This window comes from Ovis aries, chromosome 1 (genome assembly GCF_016772045.2).
Source record: "Ovis aries strain OAR_USU_Benz2616 breed Rambouillet chromosome 1, ARS-UI_Ramb_v3.0, whole genome shotgun sequence".
NCBI lineage: Eukaryota > Metazoa > Chordata > Mammalia > Artiodactyla > Bovidae > Ovis > Ovis aries.
In genome coordinates, this window is record NC_056054.1 from 87,899,299 (window position 1) to 87,919,197 (window position 19,899).

At 51.1% G+C, this 19,899-nt stretch overlaps 1 protein-coding gene and 1 long non-coding RNA gene across 4 annotated transcripts in view; one reads left to right on the top strand and one right to left on the bottom strand.

Annotated features, from left to right (window-relative positions):
• KCNA2 (potassium voltage-gated channel subfamily A member 2) lies at positions 1 to 14,465 on the bottom strand. 3 transcript variants are annotated; one of them, XM_060401433.1, is made up of 3 exons: positions 14,392 to 14,465; positions 11,979 to 12,084; positions 1 to 11,541 (listed from the first exon to the last, which is right to left on the bottom strand). In XM_060401433.1, the coding sequence occupies exon 3, from the start codon at positions 11,376 to 11,378 to the stop codon at positions 9,879 to 9,881; it is 1,500 nt and encodes a 499-aa protein (XP_060257416.1). In that variant the 5' UTR covers positions 11,379 to 11,541; positions 11,979 to 12,084; positions 14,392 to 14,465; the 3' UTR covers positions 1 to 9,878. The 3 variants fall into 3 exon arrangements, with proteins under 3 accessions (XP_060257416.1, XP_060257415.1, XP_004002358.1); XM_060401432.1 differs by having other exon boundaries at positions 14,113 to 14,465; XM_004002309.5 differs by lacking the exon at positions 14,392 to 14,465 and adding an exon at positions 13,795 to 13,898.
• LOC121819953 (uncharacterized) overlaps positions 13,984 to 19,899 on the top strand; it is a 19,001-nt gene continuing 13,085 nt past the window's right edge. Inside the window, exon 1 of the long non-coding RNA XR_006060328.2 lies at positions 13,984 to 14,209. This is a non-coding gene — a long non-coding RNA (uncharacterized LOC121819953). The remainder of the gene's footprint in view (positions 14,210 to 19,899) is intronic.

Sequence of the window (19,899 nt, forward strand, 5' to 3'; positions counted from 1 at the left end):
GTCTGTCAAAAATTTTATTTCTTTCTTTCATTTCACACAGAATTATGTTAAAATAAATCCTCAGTAATATATATTTATATACTTATTTACTTGTGTTGATATTTACAAAAGACTGTGGAGCTCCATGAAGTCTATGTACACTTATGATCAGGTGGACAGGCAATTGAGGCATGTATGTACACATTTATGTATAACCTATGTACAAATATCAGACCCTACTGACACAGAAACTCTCAGCTGCAGAAGTGCTGGGCAGGGCAGTGTTGGTGGGGCTGAAAGCTTCCAGAATATGTCAGCAAGAATGATAATACCTATACATCCTGTTCAATGCGATTATAGCTGGTGTCTAAATTTTCACGAAGCAAACAAATAGTTAAATGACTCCCAACTCCCATGAGTCTTCCCCACAAGTCCTGCTCCGCCTTCAGCTCCCATTGGTCCACGGTCTCTTATCACCATGGAGACCCCATTCCCTTTTGGCATCATGCTTACGGAGCTTTACCATCAGCCCTGGAGTTCCTTCTCCTATTGATCCCAGGGAGGCTTATTTATCTGCTTCTCCTCTTTGAGTTTTCAGAAATTATTAGAGCTGGGACACAGAGGCAGCTGTGGAGCCATGCCTGAGCAGCAAGGAAGCCAGTGCAAACCCTAATTGGAATCTGTGCTGTGTGAGCCTAAGTGAGTGGCCATTTCCACATTTTATATACATATGTATGCAATATATAAAATCTCCAGAACAGCCTATAGAAGCACATACACACACAGGTCTAGAAAAGGAAATAGCATCGTGCACTCATGAGCTTTACAGCTGTGTCCCTGATGAAAACTAGAGAATCCTCCTTGGTTGCTGGCATGATTAATCCAGATTGTTCCAAGATTACCCTTAGTGGAGCAAGGGGTGCAAGGATGCAGAAACCCAGTCAAAGGCCAATTTGGCCAGGGCATTGTTTGCTCAGCAGGCTGGAGCTGGATCATGGGACTCTCCAGCTTCCTGGGGCCCTTCAAATGAAGGAATCATCCAAGCACGACAACAAAGGGAAACTGGGTCACCAGATCCCACGTGAAGGCAGAACTGGGGCAAGCACGGAGCATGTTCAGACCCTTCAGAGTTGACACTCACCCTCGCCAAAGCCAGCCAGGCTGCTCTCCCTGCTTTTCTCTCCCACTTCTTAGCCTGCGGCTGCTTGCTCCTTTCCAGCCCTACCTGGCAATCACAGTCCCCACCCTGCACTTCACAAGCTCAAAAGGCAGGCATGTCGGCACTGACGTGGAAATGAATAGCAAAGTGAACCCCTGAAAATCCTTTCCCTCCCAGCTCCTTGTCTTGCTTTCTCTAGCAGCCCAGAGTGTTTATGTGCTCATACCAACAAAGTCAGTGTCTGGGGAATCATCTTCCAGGAGAGGCAAGGCTTTCAGTCCTCTCAGAAGAATGGAGAAGAGACCCCAGGACCGAGTCCTCTCTGAGTAGCTGTCAAAGGTCCTAGCTCACAGCTGAATTTACGCTGCCCTCAATTACCTAGATGTTGTAGCAGCTGTCCACCCTGTTACGTAATTACACCTGCCTGATGCATCTGTCCGTGGAATGATGCAGGCAGTTCTCAGCTGCACACTTATCTGGAACATATCTGACTATTTTAGGAGTGCAGAGGAACACAGAAAGTTATGTCCATTTCCTTGCTGAGGTTCAGGCAGTGTAAGAAGGAGCCATCCAGAGAAGCTGCCTCGGTTGCTCCGGTTTACCAGCTGGCCATGCTAAGTCTGGTTTATGAGATCTGCTAGCTGACTGCTAGTACATACACTAATGCTGGGAGTGTTGAGAGAGGGCGAGCACCCCTGTTCCATCTCAACTGTATCAGATAATAGGAACCCCTCCCACCGTGTCTAGGTAGAGCACACACAGTCAATTGCAGGAGGCGAGGCTGGAGCTGTCTCCCGTGGATCTAACACCCTGCCAGGGAGATGGGAATGAGAGCATGGTTCAGCTCAGACCCTGGTGTTTCTCCAAAGAGGCAGCTGAATTATGGGCGCTCTACTGCCTACGCCCACAACCTAGATTTGGTCAGGCTCAACAAGACGATGGATTCGTTAGTTTCATGGGTTGCTACACATCTCACCTTCCATGGGACAGAGGCGTTCTTTAGCTATTATTTTCAGATCTCATGAAATTCAAGCCTAGGTTACCACCGATGACGAACAGAAAGCAAAAGAGATCCGTCCTTTGCCAGGTCTTTAAGCTTCCCCCTCACCCAGAACTACAAAGTTTGTAATAACTTTTCCTGTCGGACAGGCAGAACAAAGGATAAAGCACTTGGCTCTTAGGTCAGACTTCCCTTTTATCCCTGAGTCAGGCAGCCATCTGGGAAGGGAAAGATGCTGGAGCCTGATCTTCTGTTATGAAAGAACTACCTTCTAGAGAAGTCCCTGTGCAGGAGAAAAAAAGTTGAACTGAAGTAATGGTAAGAATGCAAAATGAAAGAACTACCTTCTAGAGAAGTCCCTGTGCAGGAGAAAAAAAGTTGAACTGAAGTAATGGTAAGAATGCAAAGGGAGGTCATTTTAAAAATTCAAATAAATGCAGTATTTCTTGGGTTGCCAAATGTATTCCACATTAGTGAAGCTAAGGGGATTGGTCACTGTATAACTGTATAATTTTTTGAAACAATGGTATACATATATACATATACTATACATATATATACACAGATATATGTATATATGGAAAACCTCTGATAACTCAGGACCAATTAACCAAAACCTTGACTAACAAGAATTATGTTTTCTTACTCTGCTTCCAGTAGAAAGAGGCAAATGATAGCAAGGGTATTATCTAATGAGTCCAAATGTCCAACTTCCAGAGATGTCTTGTAGCCAGCAGACATCTAGCCTATTTCTTTGGTCTTCTCCACCTACACTTCTGTACAATGAGCACTGAGGTTGAGAATACTGACCCTGAGCAATGCAAGGTCTCCTATCAACTTCAAACATTCTGCTTACTAAGGCAGGAAAGTTTATACTAACCAACTTAGGAAAGACTTTTTCCCCCCATAACAAAGGGTGAACCAAAACACATTTTCCCCTTCCCACCCAAAAAACCCATAATTGTAAAGCCATCAGACGGCTTCCTTCCCTGAGGATTTCCCCGTCAGTTAACTGAGGTTTTGCTGTATACGCGGGCATAGAGCAAGGTAGATTGAAAAGGACTGCAGTGGGACCCTGGAGTTGCCAGCCTTCCCTGATCGTCTAGGCTGAAAGTTCAGCTGCACAGATTTTTTTGTTTTATCCAGGAAAGGAAGCTCTTCTAAAGTCCCCAGTTAACATGTGCAAATATTTGTGCAACAGTACACTATAGCGGGTGGTGGGGTCTTTGTTTCGCTACTGTCAGGCCCTAACCACCCACAAACACTGTCCCTGTAGACCTCTATCCACAACACTTGCTTTCCTCCACAGCTCTCATGGCAGACCTTTGGTTAAACAAGTCAGCTTATTTTGAAGGGCAGCCAGAGGGCAATTCCCCAAATCAGTCCAGGCGACCCATCTCAGGTGCACACCTCCAGGCCACATTCCTCTAGCATCCATCTCCCAAGGGAGGGGAGGGAGGGGAACAAATGGACCAATAATGGCCTTTAGTGCATGGAAATGCTCTTCTGTGATGGCTCAGGATGCTTTATTCTTATCTGTTGGTAAATGCTTTCCTGCAGGCTTCCATTACACCCTGCCAGTCTGACTGAAAGTCCGTGAGACGGGCTGGTGTGAGGTCACTCAAACTCAAGGTTTCAGTGCCCAGAGGTTGTGAGAATGCCATGTGAGAGCAGGCAGAAGGGGGCAGGTGGAAGGCGAGAGGGACGGAGACGCACACAGAGACAGAGAGAGGTGCACACGGGGAGGAGTCAGAGTGACAAAGAAAATCTCCTGGACCTTCCCTGTGCAGATAGCAGACCTGTGTGTGTTTACATTCCAGAGGAGGGCTCTGAGACCCAGGGCCTCAGAGTGCAGGGGTCACGTGACCATGTGGGAGGAGGAGGGAGCTACAGAGACAGTGAACTGATGCCCAGAAGCCAAGGGCGTTATCTGAGAATCCAGGTACTATCACTTTTCAGACCTGAGAACAAGATTTTGAAATAGCTATTGCTAAAGAAAACAGTCACTATTTAGTTTATTGCACTTTTCCTCTTAAAAAAATAAACTATGAGAGATGGAGTTGAACGTTGGTGGGAAGGGAAGTAGAAAGAAGGGAAAAGACAACTAGGTTCATTTGATAAAGAGACTTATTCCAGCTTGTCGGGGATCCCTCACCTCCACCCCTCTCTGCTTGCTGCTCTGATGAGAGAACAGGGCTGGTTTCAACAAGGGCCAAGTCTGCAGATCTAGATGAAGGTCACACTAGCCATTTGGACACCTCCCAGCATCCAGCACTCTGCTGGTTGGCTCAGGTGGTGAATGATGTTAATGAGGTTGAGTTTGTGGGCTCAAATCTGCCAAGGCGGGGGGAGCCTCCAGTGTGTAACCAAGGAGCACCCTGGACAGTATAGCCTATGTGGACCAGTCCTCTCAGACCAGACAGCCATCACCAGGATGGAGGCTGTTATGGCAACGGGCTCCGGGAGAACCAGAGCTGGAGCAGGGCTCACCATCCCCACTCCTGGGGAAACAATTCAAAGCAGTGTGCTCCTCCTGTCTGCCATGGGGGTCTGGTGCCACTCTCATATACAATTTGCAAACCATCCTATGGTTTCCTTTGGGGAAAGTCAGTCTCTGCCTCTCTTTGCCACTGCCGTGGGCAGCAGTGAAGCCCCAGCCTGCCCTCTATAAAGATGCTACTGATGTGTTATGGCTGACCACGAGTGGGAAGTTGGTGGCCAAAGACCTCAGTACAATGGAGTGAGAGATCCAGGGAGAGCAGAGAGGACAAGCTAGTCTCGCAGCCTTCCCCACATGGGGCGGCCACATGAGCACCCAGGCTTGAGGCTCAGGCCAAAAAATCTGTCCTGGAAGCCCTTTCCATATCAGGTCAATGAGGTCTAGGGGCATGCTCCTTTGAGGCCCCCTTTCAAGCCTAACCTCCTGGTTTCATGCCTACTCCATCCTCGGAGGCCCAGCTGAGAGGGGCAGAGGAAGCAGAGAGGAAGGGTATGTCAAACACCACAGAAGCTTCAGGAAGCACAGAGCTTCATTATGACCTTAACTAAATTTCAGCTTCTAAAAAGTTGACTCTGAAATCTGACTACCTCAGTAACCCTTTCTTTCTGACACCCTCTCCACCCAACCAGGATCTCTTTTTCTTTAGAGTCCTGAGAACTCCACCTTTCTTGAAAGTTTGAGCCAAGGAGGCACCTGCTGAAGCTAAAGGGAAAATGGGTATTTTGACCTGAAAACACTTGAAAGGCCCAGCACATTGCACTAAGTGTGCAAATATGGATCCACTTGCCCATCCTCTGCTGCTTCCTTCCTGGAGACAGGGAGCTGTGACCGTGTTTAGGAGGGCAGGTGGGACACAGCCTGGATCGCAGCGGGAGTAGAGGCCATGAGGATCTGATTTCAATCTGATGCCTGACTTTGACTCCCCAACTTCCATCTGAGGTGAGGTCTTTGCCAAAACACACCTAGCTCTCAGCTAGTTCTACTAGTGGGAAGAGCCAGCTCTGTGGGTAACCCCAAAACAGCACATAATCTTACAAAGCACTTAAATCTGGCCTTAGGATATAGGATATGAAACAGGACTTCTAAAAAAGACTTGTTTGCTTGTGTAACATTAGGTTTATCCTTAACCATGTTTTACATAAACTGAATTGGTGTGTGTTTCCTCAAGGTACAGCCATCAGATGGAAGACAGGTGTCCAGGTGGAGCTGGGGCAAGTGGAAAAGGCTGCCTGGGGTGGCACACTCATGGGGGAACTCAGGAGTTGACCCCACTGGGCTTACACCCAAGAGCAAGTGAGATGCCACAAGCAAGTAAAGGTGACTCATTTTAAGAGATAAAGTCTATATAGGGTCTTGACTCTCTGACCCAGCCCCCGACAAAGCCATTGGGGATGGAGGAGCAGTAAGATCTGAGGGCTGGAAGAATGTTGCGGGCATCTTCACTCTCATTCTGGGCCCAGGACCCTGCAGATTTTTGAGCCAACACTGCTTTCAGAAGGATGGGGATGAATCCAGAGATCCCAGGGGTTGGGAGTGGGGCTGCCTGGGCTATTGCACTGTCTGTGTGGATTTTCTTTGAAAGAAAGGGCATTGCCAAAAGGTTATACACCTTTTAATGGGCTGTCAGTTGTCCCAGGTCCTTCCACACTTGGCACCCGGGTTTCTGGTGGGAGGAAGGTGAATAGGTAGAAACCCAAGGAGATTCCCAGTCTTAACCAGAGATCTGCTTGACCATGGTGGCCCATCTTTTTGCTTTAAGCCTCGAGGTTATTTTTCTGAAATCTGTGAATAAGAGGGAAAGAGACTAGTGGAAGAGATTTCTTGAAGGATACTGAGGGGGAAAGATGCAGGCTAGGGAAAGGTGATTAAATCTGGTCTTTTATTTATGCCTACTTATAGATATAGGGGCAGAGGAATGGATCTCAGTATGTTTGAAGTGTGTGTTTGTGTGTAATTTCTTGGGTATGTATGCTGTATTTTGTGTGCCTAATATGAATAGATGTATTGGGTGTATAAACTGAGTTTGTGTGTATTTCATGTGCAAACAATAGTAAATTATCTTGGTATACGTGTATCCCACATGTATACCCATGTGCCCACGTTGTTTTTGTGTATTTTGCATCTGAGGTGTGTGCAGGTATCTGTGTACACTCTGTGTGGCCATGTCATTTTGTGTGGTTTGCATCCGAGCTGCAGTTGTGTCTTTCGCATGGTGTTTGCAGGTCTTTTGTGTGTGTTCCATATGTACGTTCCATGTCTGGGCGGAGTGTGCGTATTTTGGATACAGATATAAGCGTATATCTTTTGAGTACCCTTTTCATTAATTTGGTCTCTGTGTATTTTGCATGGGTGGTGAGTCTTTTCTATTCGTGTATGGCAACAATGTAGATCTCTTTTGTGGTGGGTATGTATGTCTGTGTGCCGGTGTGGGTAAACATTTTATAGTCCCAGGTCAAGGGCACTGGGATAAAATATCTACCACCCGACCTAGGCATTAGGTACAGGCTATTTTACCGTTTATCTTTTCAAAGTCTGCATCCCTCCAGCCCACGCCTTGGAAATACAGCACCGTCTCCCATGAAGGAGAGGAAGAGAAGCACGGAGGCTTTGTGCCGGGCCTGGGATGCCCTGTAGACCCCTGAGGATGTGGGTGACCAGGAACTAGCGAGCACCCTGGGCTGGTGCCCCACCCCCCAAGGTAACTGTAGATGCTAAAGAGCCAACCGTGAGGCCAGGGCTGGAGAGACAACTGGCAGCCTGACCTCACAGCTCACTGCGTTTGGGAAATTTAAACAATGATGTTGAAAGGCAAAGAAGCCTAGTTTGTGAGGCAAAAGCTTCCCCATCTGCACCTGTTCCAGGGTCAGCCAGAACTCTGCCTTGATGCGGTGTGACCTTCACTCTCAGCCTGCTCTAGGGGTGGAGAATGATTCTTTAGCCAGCCTTAGGTGGCATATGCAGCCCTGGTTGCCAGTTTAACGGGGGAGACAGCTTGAGCCTGGTGATCAAAATGATGCCTGTGGTTCAACTAGGGACTCCATCTCTTGGTCCTGAACTTCAGAAATTTCCACATAGAGGAGGTTCCCTTTTAGCCTAGACCTGTGGAACTGGGGCCCCAGGATCCCTCCTCCTCCATGTCCTTGGTTTCAAAGAAGGCGATCCATTCTGGCTCTTTAGTGAAAGGTTCGCGGAAGGGACTGATGCGGAGCCAGATGACCATATCATTTTGCGTATTTTGCATCTAAGTCGTGGGTTATGTCTTTGACATGGTGTTTATAGTTCTCGTGTGTATGTTCTCTATTAGTTAAATACATTCTACGTCTCAAATGAAAACCAGACAGGGCAGGGACAATGAGAATGGAGATGATGAAGGTGATGGGCTGTAGAGGGGCTGCCTGGGGTGGGTCTGGCCCAGGTCAGCTGGAGCTGTGAGGGCCCTGGGGCCCTTGTGCACTCGGTAAGACAAGCTTCAGCTGTGGGAAACTGAAGCTGCAGCACATGAAGGGCAGAAGGACAATTCGAACATCTAAGAATCCATGAAGACTGGAGTGTCGGAGGCAATGGCAGCAAACCCAGGCCCAGTGGGGTGACCAATGGGACAGATGAACCCATTAGGTCTCTGAGACAACCAACCCACCAAGCAGTGGGTTTGCTCCTGAACCTGAACTCCAGAGAATGACTATATATATATGTGTGTGTGTGTGTGTGCATATATACATATACACACGTATGTGTGTATATATATGTATATATATATATATATATATATGCGTGTATATACACTCTAGTGCACATAGTCAAACACATGCATATATTGCCCTGTGTCAAAAATATTGCATAAGCTTATACAAGGTTCAAATGCAATTTTCTCTATAGCTAGCTAGGGAGAGGAACTCATGGAAGAGACACTTGATACATAGGTATATACACTGGATCCACAGATCCGCCTGTGCTCAGGACAGCGTGCCCCAGTCAGCTGTACAGTCTTGCCCATGACTAGGTTCATTCCTAAGGTGCAGTCACGTGAGGTGTTAGACACTGCTTTCCCTGCTCACTCTCCTGGCTTTGCGGAGGTCTGTGCCCCCACTTGGAAGAACAGGGATGGGGGTGGGCTAGAGGGCCAGAAGTTTTGGTTCCTCACTCCAAACAGTCTATTTTTTTTTTTTTTCTCTTGATTGAGGGCTTTTTGTCTTCTGATGGGAAAGGAAAAAAAAAAGAAAACCCTAGTTCAATGCCATTCCTAGGCTATTAATACTCTAAATATGAATACTGTGTAGGCTACTAAGAAAATAGGTTATCTCCTGTGTTTTAAATATTGAGATTCATGCAACAAACACCCATGCAGCTCTATCGCATCACTGGTAGATTTCATTGCAGTGCCAGTGTAGCTGGGCCACAGCACTAGAAAGCAGATGCCTGCAAACTCCAATGTAACGAAGAAATCAGACATGTTTTTGTGACCCTGAAGCCTGCAAAAATGGTGAAATCTGAAGCTGAGAGGTCCCTTGGTTTGTTAGCTTCTCCCTGTAGGGCGAAGGGAGCAAATGTGAAACTTGACAACTCACATTCGGTCATCCTAACTGTCCCTCCCCCGGGGTTCCCTCACTTCGACACTGCAGAGAGAAAAACCAAATGCTGCATTTTCCGTTATGAAACACAAGCCTCCGGAGCATCTACTTGGCAACTGCAATTCACAAACCCCAGCCTGTGACACAGAAAGTAATTCCAACACACAGCACTGTGTGTTCTTTTCAATGCAAAAATGGGAATGACCTTTTGAATAATTACCAGAACTTTAAGGCTAAGCCACCATGGTTTTTCTCTGAGAAGGGGGAGGTAGGCTCAAGTGGGGTGGTAGGGTGGGAGGGTGAGGGTGGTAGTGGTGGGAGCCGCATCTCTGAGATGCTGTGTGCATTTCTTTAGGAAGAAAAGGTGACACTGATGTGATGGGGTCTGTATCTGCTATGAGGTGGCCTCAATGTGTCCTTCTGAAATCCTGGCTTCCATAGGTGACTCCCATCTTTGGAAACCCCTAAGCCGGTGATGAAGATTTGCATGAAAGCCATGGATAGGTATTCTGTGTTCTAAATCAAAAATCAAAAGATCGAAAGTCACTTGCACGACTATTGCTCTCCATGCAGAACCAGATACACACTGTAGAACACACTGACTACAATGCAGGCTACTATGCAATATCTGCATTAGTTCCATTGAGCTGTGAGTAGGTTAATCGGGTTCAGTCAGACATCAGTTAACATTTTGGTAATATTCACATAGTTTGTATTAGCCAGAGTGCAGTTGGCTGTTTTCAAGTTTTCCTCTCTAAAGTCCTCGTTACTGTTGTTTACCCCCTCCTGGATCTCCATGTAATCAGACTTACTAATGGTAGAGGCACTTCTACTTTTCTTTAGGTCTGGGGAGGATGGGATCTTTGGACAGCTCGTCACTTGCAAGTACTGGGCCTGCTCCTCTCCCTCTGTCTCCCGGTGGTAGAAGTAGTTGAAATTGGACACTATGACAGGGACCGGTAAGGCAATGGTTAAAACACCTGCAATTGCACACAGGGAACCCACGATCTTTCCCCCAATGGTAGTCGGAACCATGTCTCCATAGCCTACAGTTGTCATGGAGACGACTGCCCACCAGAAGGCATCCGGGATGCTCGGGAACTGGGATTCCCTCTCATCGGCCTCTGCGAAATAGACAGCACTAGAGAAAAGGATGACCCCGATGAAGAGGAAGAATATTAGGAGGCCCAACTCTCTCATGCTGGCTTTGAGGGTCTGACCTAGAATCTGGAGACCTTTGGAGTGTCTGGACAACTTGAAAATCCTAAAGACTCTTACCAACCGGATGACTCGAAGGATGGCCAGTGACATGGCCTGCTGACCCTGCTGAGCATCCTCTGGCTTCTCAGCCAGCTCTGTTCCCAGGGTGATGAAGTAGGGGATGATGGCCACAATGTCAATGATGTTCATGATGTTGGTGAAGAAGCCGGCTTTACTGGGACAGGCAAAGAACCTCACCAAGAACTCAAAGGAGAACCAGATGATGCAGAGGGTCTCTACGATGAAGAAAGGGTCGGTGAAGGAAGTGGACTGCTGGTACCCGATGGTGCTATTGGAGTAGGTGTGGAAGGTCACTCCACTGCCATGCATGTCTTCATTCTCATCCCGGAATATGGGCAGCGTCTCCAGGCAGAAACTGACGATTGAGATCAAGATCACCATGACAGACACAATAGCTATAATCCTGGCAGGCCCTGAGCTCTCTGGGTATTCAAAGAGAAGCCACACCTGTCTCTGAAATTCATTTTCAGGCAGAGGACGCTCTTCCTCTTTGATGTAGCCTTCATCTTCCCGAAACATCTCCATTGCTTCTTCTCCCAGCTCATAAAACCGAATTTCTTCAGAGAATATGTCTAAGGGCACATTCACGGGGCGCCTTAACCGGCCCCCAGACTGGTAGTAGTACAAAATGGCATCAAAGCTCGGGCGGTTCCGATCGAAAAAGTACTCGTTCCGGAGGGGGTCAAAGTATCTCATCCGTTTCTTTGGGTCCCCTAAGAGGGTCTCTGGAAACTGGGCTAAGGTCTTTAGCTGGGTTTCAAACCGCAGCCCCGAGATGTTGATCACCACCCTCTCACAGCATTCGTGGTCTGCTTCTGGGTCATAGGTATCCTGCGGGTGCCCAGGGAGGGCAGCAGCCTCATCCGCTGGGTCTCCGGTGGCCACTGTCATAATTGGAACCGGGAGGGGCGCCTCTTGCTGCGCCTTCTAGCTGCCTGGTGGCTGGGAGCTTGGGATGGTGCTTACGGCCCCAGGAAACACAGCGGCATCAGCCTGGGTTCCAGCGGGAGAGCCCGCAGGGCTCCCTGAGAGCTGGAGAGAGAGCCTCGCTTGGCTGGAAGATAGAGGTGGTTAAGAACATAAGACCACTCAGCACTGGCAGCCCGACCTGGGGTGCTTTCCCCCCCACTTCTCTCAGCCAAGAAGCTCAAAAACATCACCACCACTGATACCACAAAAAAGTAAGATTTATGTTTACCTGGGCTGGGGATCAGAGGGAAGCAGGTGGTGGTCTCTCAAGAAAGCTCTGGAATGCCCTGAGCTGGGGGCAGGGGGCTGACATAGGTCCCCCTGCACTGTGCAGGCTTCATGGAGCACAGCCCCATACAAGAGGTTGGAAAGGAGCCCTCTCCCAGGCACTAAACTGATGCCTTGCAGATCCCTGCACCCTGAGAGGTATTTGCAGTGACAAATCTTGGGCCTGGGTCTCCCTCATTGCTCCCACCCCAGTGACTCTACACATGGCTGTTATTAAACAATAGATTGATTTACCTGGCAAGGCAGGAATCTGCAGCTCTCTTCCTTGCAGAGCTGATCCGATGCTTCAGGAATCCTAGATATACAAACGGGCAGCCCGATACCCCATCACGTCTTCTCACTTGAGATAGAAATAATGGTGAGTCATTCTGGGCAGGAGGGCAGGCTCCAGGGCCTGGAGGTGAGCTCTAGGGCAGAGCTGGGCTGGAGGGGTTGTGGGATGCCTGGTTAGGGGCACACAGGACTCGGGGACGGGTAAGCTGGGATCTGGAGCCTTTGAAAGGAAGGAAGTAAGATGTAATGCTCAGCAAAAGCCAGAGTTCTCCCGGCTGCCCTCAGGAGGTGTGACGTTGCCTGGAAAAAACAGCAGCAAGGTGGAATCAGAGTTTTTGGGCAGCTGGTGCCAAGATTCAGGAGAGCTCTGGCAGCTTCTCTTCCATGCCCATTTTCTATTCTGGTGTCATACCTGAGAAGTATCCCTCAACCTCCTAGCCTCTTCTGGGCAGGCTTCCATCCACTGGAAGCATTTTCTCCCAGGGAACAAGCCTTTAGACTTGGCTGGGCCTGTCTCCTCCAGGGGCCTCCCCTGGCTCAGTCAGATTCCCCATTGGTCCTCTGCAGCCATCAGGAGGGACTCTGGGCAAAGCCCTCCCATCCCGAGGTCAGGACACAGCATCTCCCAAGGGAAGAGCTTCCTACACTGCAGCCCCACTCCCAGCTCTGACCTCTGCAGAGTCCTGGAGGAAGAACCGCTCCTCCCCAGCCTGGCTGCCCCCAATACACACTCCTCCAGAGCTCATCTAGGGAGACTTCTCACACAGAAAGGTCGATCTCCAAAAGCTGGTTTCCTTGGTCCCAGGACTTCCTCTCCCTCAGGGACCCCTACACTGCAGGCCTCCCTCCGGCAGGGTGGCATTCGAACCGGGCAGCGCCCGACCACCGATTTCTCCCCAACAGAAAACCCCTCACGTCTCTTGGGCAGTGAGTGCAGAACCAAGTCTCAGCCAGCCTGGCTGCGAGGCAGCTTGGCAGCAGCTAGAGGGGGAGCCTGAAGGAAGCCAGCTTCCGGGCTGGCCCCCTGCCCGCCCAATCCCGCCGGCCCCAGGGCGGGGAGGGGTCCGAGCCCTCTCCCCATCGCTCCGGTCTCCGGCTGGGATTCAGCCCCGCGCGCTCCGCGCGGGTGGACCTGACCCACCAGCTGGCTGCTGCAGCCAGCTCCACCTTAACCCCCTCCTGCCCGGTCCGGAGGGGGGCTCTAGCGGTGGGGCCCGAGCGCTGCCTAGCTCTTTTGCCCGTAGCGTCCGAGGGACCGCCGAGGCTCCATCTCCCTCCAGAAAACACTGGAACCTAAACTCTGGGGGTGGGGAGTAGATGCTGCCCCAGATCTTGGCTTTCCTCTAAGAGCGGGGGCTCCCTGGCAGCCCACGGCCCCAGGGAAGCGGAAAAGCCCTTCTCTGCCGCAAAGCCGTTTTCGTTCTGAGCCGGAGAGGGGAATGCCGCCGGGCAGTCCCAAGTGATTCGTGTCCTACCAACCAGCGCTATTTACCAGACATGGTTATGTCAGCTGCGCTTCCCATCACCCGCCAGCTCCTCTCTGCGCCCTCCGCCCCGCGCGCCCGGCACTGCCCGGAGGGTCCCCGAGCCCTTTGCCTGTTCTCTCCTTCCGCTGGTCGCCAGCCCCCCATCGCCCGCCCCGGCTCGGTCCGGCCCAGGTTCGCCCGCCCCGGACTGAGCCCGAGCCCGCCGCGCTGCAGGCTGTGCCGCCCGGTGCCCCGCAGCCCGGACAGGGGGGCGGTCGCACGCGCAGCCGAGCGCCCCGACACCCATTTACCCTTCCCGATGGGCACCCGGAGCCTGCATGTTTCTGGATGACCGCAGGAGGCGGCGTGCGGGCGGCCAGCCGGCGCCGGCTCTGCAGTCCCGCGGGCGGCGAGTACGGAGCACCCGGCCGCCGCCCGCAGCCGCACCGCGCCGCACCGCGCCACGCAGCGCCGCACCTGGCCGCCGGCGGACTCGAATTAAAGGGGCCGGCGGGGGCCCGAGGCGGCGAGGTGCCGCCACCCGCTGTCCGCCCAGTGAGGCCCCCGGACCTGGGCCCCCTCCCCGCGAGGAAAGCACCCCATCCTTCGGCAGAGCTCAGCTTACTAACCAGAACCTCGCGGAGGGCTGAGCTGGGTGCTGCGGCGCGCCGGGGAACCGGGGACCAGAGTTGAGGAGCGGTCATGAGAGACTCCTGCCAACCATAAGTAAGCCAAGGAGGAAACAATCAATACAGCTATCCCAGGCCCGAGAAGGGATCCAGCCGCGTGGGAGACGTGTTGCTATTATTATATGATGCTGCCAGACAGAACCTGCAGACCCTCTCCTTGCCCTCTCGCGCCGGCTTGCCCCCTCCTGCAGCTCCTCTGCCTCTCCACCTCCCGCTTACCCAGCCAAAGCTCTGGCTTCGCAGAGGGGAATACAGCAGGTGTGGGCCGCAGTGTGGCACAAACTCGGTGTTGTGTTCGCCCCCACGGGGAGGAGCCGCAGGAACCCGGCAGAACTGCAGCGCCGGCCCTCTGGACTCCCTCCCCCGGAGAAGCAGGGGCAGGAAAGGCTGGGGTTGGGGGCTTGAGGGGGCGGTGCAGCTGCCCTAAGCAAGCGCCAGTTCAGTTCAGTCACTCAGTCCGACTCTTTGTGACCCCATGGACTGCAGCACGCCAGGCAAGAGCCAGGTTCTTTATAAAATGGGCTCCTCACAGACCTGAGGAAGCCAGCTGGCCGACGGGGCTCTGCAATTGGGGATGCAGCTTATGGTACCCCGGGGTGGGTGGTGGAGGATGCCCTTTGCTTTTGTAAGAGTGTGTGGGAAGCCCAGGATGCCCTCTGCTCAGATGATGGGCCTGAGAGGGTCAGGGATGTTCTTGGAAGGCCCATGACAGCTCCAAGCCCCTGCCAGTTCTTGTCTGCTGTCCGAATTATGGTTCCAAACAGCTGTTCCTTGAGCCCAGATCTGAACCAGACATGGAATCCTGTGTGCAGAGGGCCTCTAGTCCCAGGGAGGCTGCTGCTGATCCCTCCTTGCTCAGTGAATCCTCCTCTTTAGGCCTGTAGTTTCAGATAGAAGCTCTGAGAGCCCACAGGGGCCAGGATCGTGGGATTCCAGTGTTCATTAAGGTGCATGCATGCCTGCTCAGTTGTATCCGACTCTGCGACCCCATGGACTGTATAGCCCACCAGGCTCCTCAACCCAGGGATCGAACCTGTGTTTCTTAGTCTCCTGCACTGGCAGATGGGTTTAAGATTGGGGCCTACCCAGAGCTGCTGGGGTAGTCTGGGTGGGCAGTGACCTCAGTGAGCTCTGGGGACAACAGATGACTATCAGGTAGGACTGGTTTGGTTTAGGGCCCCATAGAAGCTGCCCTGGCAGTGTCCTAGCCTGTGTGGCCTGGGTGTTTCAGAGCCAGCCAGGCTGGGACTTACATCCTGCAAGTTCATTCACATCTTTGGACCTCAGTTTCCTCATCTGGAAAATGAAGAGTCTTCACAAACTGTTGTGATGGTTCAGTTGTTTATGTAGACTTTAGGCCCCAGGCAGACATGCCATGAATGAGTCTCTCCACTTTGCTTCCCTAGGAAACCCCTGTCTTAACTCCCAGCTTGCTGCTAAGCTTTTGGCTCTTTCTCTAAGAAGTGCTCAATCACCAGGTTCTCTCTGCTTCCCAGTTTGCCCTACCCCTCTCTTTCCCTGAGGTCTCAGTCATTCCTGCCTCCTTCACCAAATTGTCCTCCAGAACCTTGCTCCACAGTCTTTCCGGAAGCTTCTCCCGACCAGTCCCACAGGACTCTGTTCCTCCTTCTTGCCACATTGGATCTTTATGTCAATTAATGCACAACAGTCTTATCCATTTGATCAAGTCTATATATTTTCTTTGCCCTCCTTTGTTGAAATGGAAGCCATGGACAGAGAAAAACTCTCAAGGGAGAATTAATAATCATGTTCTTTGATGACTTATGCTTAACATGTGCCAGACACTGTGCCAGGCATCTCTAGACCAGTGGGACATGTAATCCCCACAGCTCTAGGAGGTGATTTCTACATCAGAACCATCTCTTGGGCTTCCCTGGTGGCTCAGACAATAAAGAATCTGCCTGCAATGCAGGAGATCTGGGTTTGATCCCAGAGTCGGGACGATCCCCTGGAGAAGGGAATGGCAATGCACGCAAGTATTCTTGCCTGGAGAATTCCATGGACAGAGGAGCCTGGTGAGCTACAGTCCATGGGGTCACAAAGGGTCAGATACGACTGAGTGACTAACATACACACAATCTCAGGGGAAAGGAAACAGGCAGAGAGACGAAGCAACCTGCCCAAGGCCAATGAGTGGTGGCTCTGGGACTTGAATCAGGTCTTAACACCTACCTGTAGCCACTACACTCACTGCTCAAGTAGAATGAGCAGCCCTTAAATTCCGTTCTCCTTTTTGGGATATTCCTCTGACCCTCCTTCCATCTGATTGAACTCAGGGGCATGTCATCCTTGTTGTCGTTTAGTTGCTCAGTCCTGTCCAATTCTTTGTGACCCCACGGACTGGAGCCTGCCAGGCTCCTCAGTCCATGGGATTCTCCAGGCAGTAGATAGCTGTTTCCTTCTCCAGGGGATCATCTCCACCCAGGGACTGAACCTGACTCTGCTGCATTGCAGGCAGAGTCTTTATCACTGTACCACCTGGGAAGCCCAGTGTCACCCCACCTCTCCTCATTAAAGCCTGATCTAAGTGTGAACAACAACCAAAAAGAAATTAACTAAAGAAGGAAAGAAAGAAAAAAGAAAGATAATAGAATTCTTACCCCTGACACTTGCTTGCTAGTTGTATGAGCTTGAGCAAGTTATGTCAACCCTCTGAGCCTCAGCTTCCTCGTTTGTCAGTAAAATAGCAAAAGACTTCATAGGGTGGTAAGGATTAAATGAATTAAGCTAGCTAGCTTAACCTAGGTGTTTAATCTTTTTAGCTTGAGGTCAGTTTTCTATTTTTGTCACAAAAGAGCAGCTAGAGTGCCCTTTGATGCCTTTCCCGGGGTGAGTTAAACCCCAAAGACCACTCTTTTCTCCTTCAGTCCGGTTTCCTTCTTGGAGGCCAGGCCCTGCTTTCAGCAGAGGGAAAGACTGCTGAATGGCCATCACAAGAAAGGAGTCCGTTGGTTCCTGCCCTCCAACACTACAGCCATTGAAAGGAGTTAATGACAGTGCGTCCATGCCCACACTGACCCCCACACCCACCCAGGCACCACAGAGACAGAAGCGAGGGTCTTAGGTCTTTCCACCACAATTTATGAATGTAGGGGTAAGGGGGGAGGGAAATCACTCCTGGAGGACCATCTCTCCCTTCTTGCATGACTGCCACCTCTGCTGATGCTTGCTGCAAAATGGGAATACTTCATAGGCTGTTGTGAAGGTTAGCCCCCTACCCACCCACCCAACATGGCAGCACAGCCCTCGCCAGCCCACCAGAAGCAGGGCAGGGAAGCATGGAAAGTAAGCCCAGGCACTGGGCTGACACCTGTCCATAGACCATTTGATTTAATCCTTGCCACCACCCAGTGGGAAAGATGCCATTATCTCTATTTTACAAATGCAGATCTTGAAGCTCAGAGCAGGCCAGTTGCTGTCCAAGGTAATTTAGTTGGTAAGTGGTGAGGCTAGGATGGAACTGGACTGTCTGACTTCGCAAATCACCATTCCTTTCTGCTGGCTGCTTCCACTGTTAGTGAGGAGCCAGGCCTCTGGGCTGACTTCCTGGTCTTAGGAATGTGGATTCAATCCAGCAGAACTTGCAGAGCCGCAGGGCATACCCACACATCCTGCGGAGGATGTCCAACCCGACAGGAGGTCTTTTTAGAGGGGGATTGGTGCTGATGGTGTTTAACTGTTCACACCAAGGGAGTTAGGTAGTGGTACAAGATTCAGGACTTGAAGGCTCCTCCTTGTGCCCTTGCTAGAGCAGCTCTACTGATTCTTCTCTCATCTGCAAAATCCAGGGCTTAGCATCCCTCACCCCGGCAAAGGCATATACAATGCAGAGCATCTGACCAGGGCTGTAGTCTTAGCATGTAGAGCTCTGTGATCCAAGGTTGCTCACTTGACCTTTCTTGCCACAGTATGCTTGTTAAATAGGAAGGATAGAATTACCCTCACCACCTCATTTGTTTCATAGGATTTAAAGTGAAAAAGGAGGCTTCCCAGGTAGCACTAATGGTAAAGAACCCGCCTGACAATACAGGAGATGCAAGAGATGTGGGTTTGATCCCTGGGTCAGGAAGATCCCCTGGAGGAGGAAATGGCAACCCACTCCAGTATCCTTGCCAGGGAAATCCCATGGACAGAGGAGACGGGCAGGTTATATAATCCATGGGGTCACAAGAGTTAGACATGACTGAGCATGCACAAAGAGAAAGAGGGAGGGAGGAAGGAAACTAGCATTCAGGTCAGTGTGTATTACAATCTCATTTATGAGGCTCATGGACACACTTGGAAAAGCCAAAAAACCCCGATCCGTGTGGAACAGTACACTGTTCTTGTGATAGTCATCACTGCTGTTGTGGCTGTGCTCTGCCAGTGTACCTGATGTCATGCCTGACGTCTGAGGACTTCCCTGGGAAGTGCAAGGAGCATCGTTCCAGCCCCCTACTTACCTAAGAGCTGCCTCCTACAGGCAGTTTCCTAAGGTGGTCAAGGGCTGCCTTCTGCAGGAAGCCTTCTGAGATTAATTCCTGCTGCCAGCAAGGAACTCCTGTGTGGAGCCCTGGGCTTTGGTTTCAGAGGGTGGGCCTTTCCTCACCTTTTGGAGCTGCTCCTCCGTGTCGGGTGCTGCGCTGCTCGTCTCACAATCAGGGCCCTTTTGTTAACACCCAAAGGCAGAACAGCATAGTGGCTGAAGCACAGCTGCTAGTGTTGGCTGATCGGGGGCCTAATCCCACAGCTGGCATGATTTGGCTGTGACTGGGTTCCTCGCCTCACATTCCTATGGAGTGACTGGAATGCCGAGCGCTAGGAACAGCGCCTGTGCCCTGGCCAACACTGAGCATTAGCCATCAGCAGACCGCTGTCATAGCTTGGCCACCACGGTCTTCTTCTCTGTTAGGAACAGGCGTGGCAGGGGTTTAGGTGAGCTCTGACAGCTGACACCTTCTGTGTTCCAGGCCACATTCCCTGGACCACCTATAACTTCAGCTGCCCATGGAGAACAGTTTCTGGGTGTGCTGGCAATGCCCCCCTCAACCACAGTCTCATGGGCTCCTCGACTCAGGGCTTTTCTGAGGCTGGGGTGGCTCACTCAGGCTGCCTGGCCTGGCCTGGATGTCAGGAGAGGCAACTCTGAATGCCCTGACCTCTCGGCTGTAAGAGGGACAATTTGAGTTCTCCAGCAGGCTTCACAGATGGCTGCCATCTGTATGGAGTCCCGGTGGCTCAAGAGGAAACCAGCTCAATCCCATGAGCCAGCTGGCCCGGGTCAGGTCAAGGTCTGTAGCAAGGATGACCTCTCTCCTTGGCCCTGCCCAAGACTGGTCCCTGGGAGCTCTGTCTTTGGCCCAGGCCTGTCTCCAGAATTGTAGCTCATCAGCCCCACTTCACAGCCCTGCTTCTCCCTCATGTGCCCTGTGTTGGGAAAGATGCCACATTTTACCCTGTTGCCCAAACCAGAAACCTGGGAGTGCTTAAAAGCTCTCTTTGCTTTCCCCATCCCGACATCGTCCACAGCCAGTAAGTCACCTGGTCTTGGCATCTGTTCTCTTCTTTCCAGCTCCCTCTCCCCCTCCTGCACCCTGGTTTAAGCTACCTGTAGGCATGATCTGGCCCACTGTGTCCTTTCCTGGTCGTCTACCTTCAGACTAGCTCCCTGGTCTCTTCTCCCCGCAGTTGTCAAAGTGATCCTCCTAAAGTGCATATCCACTCATG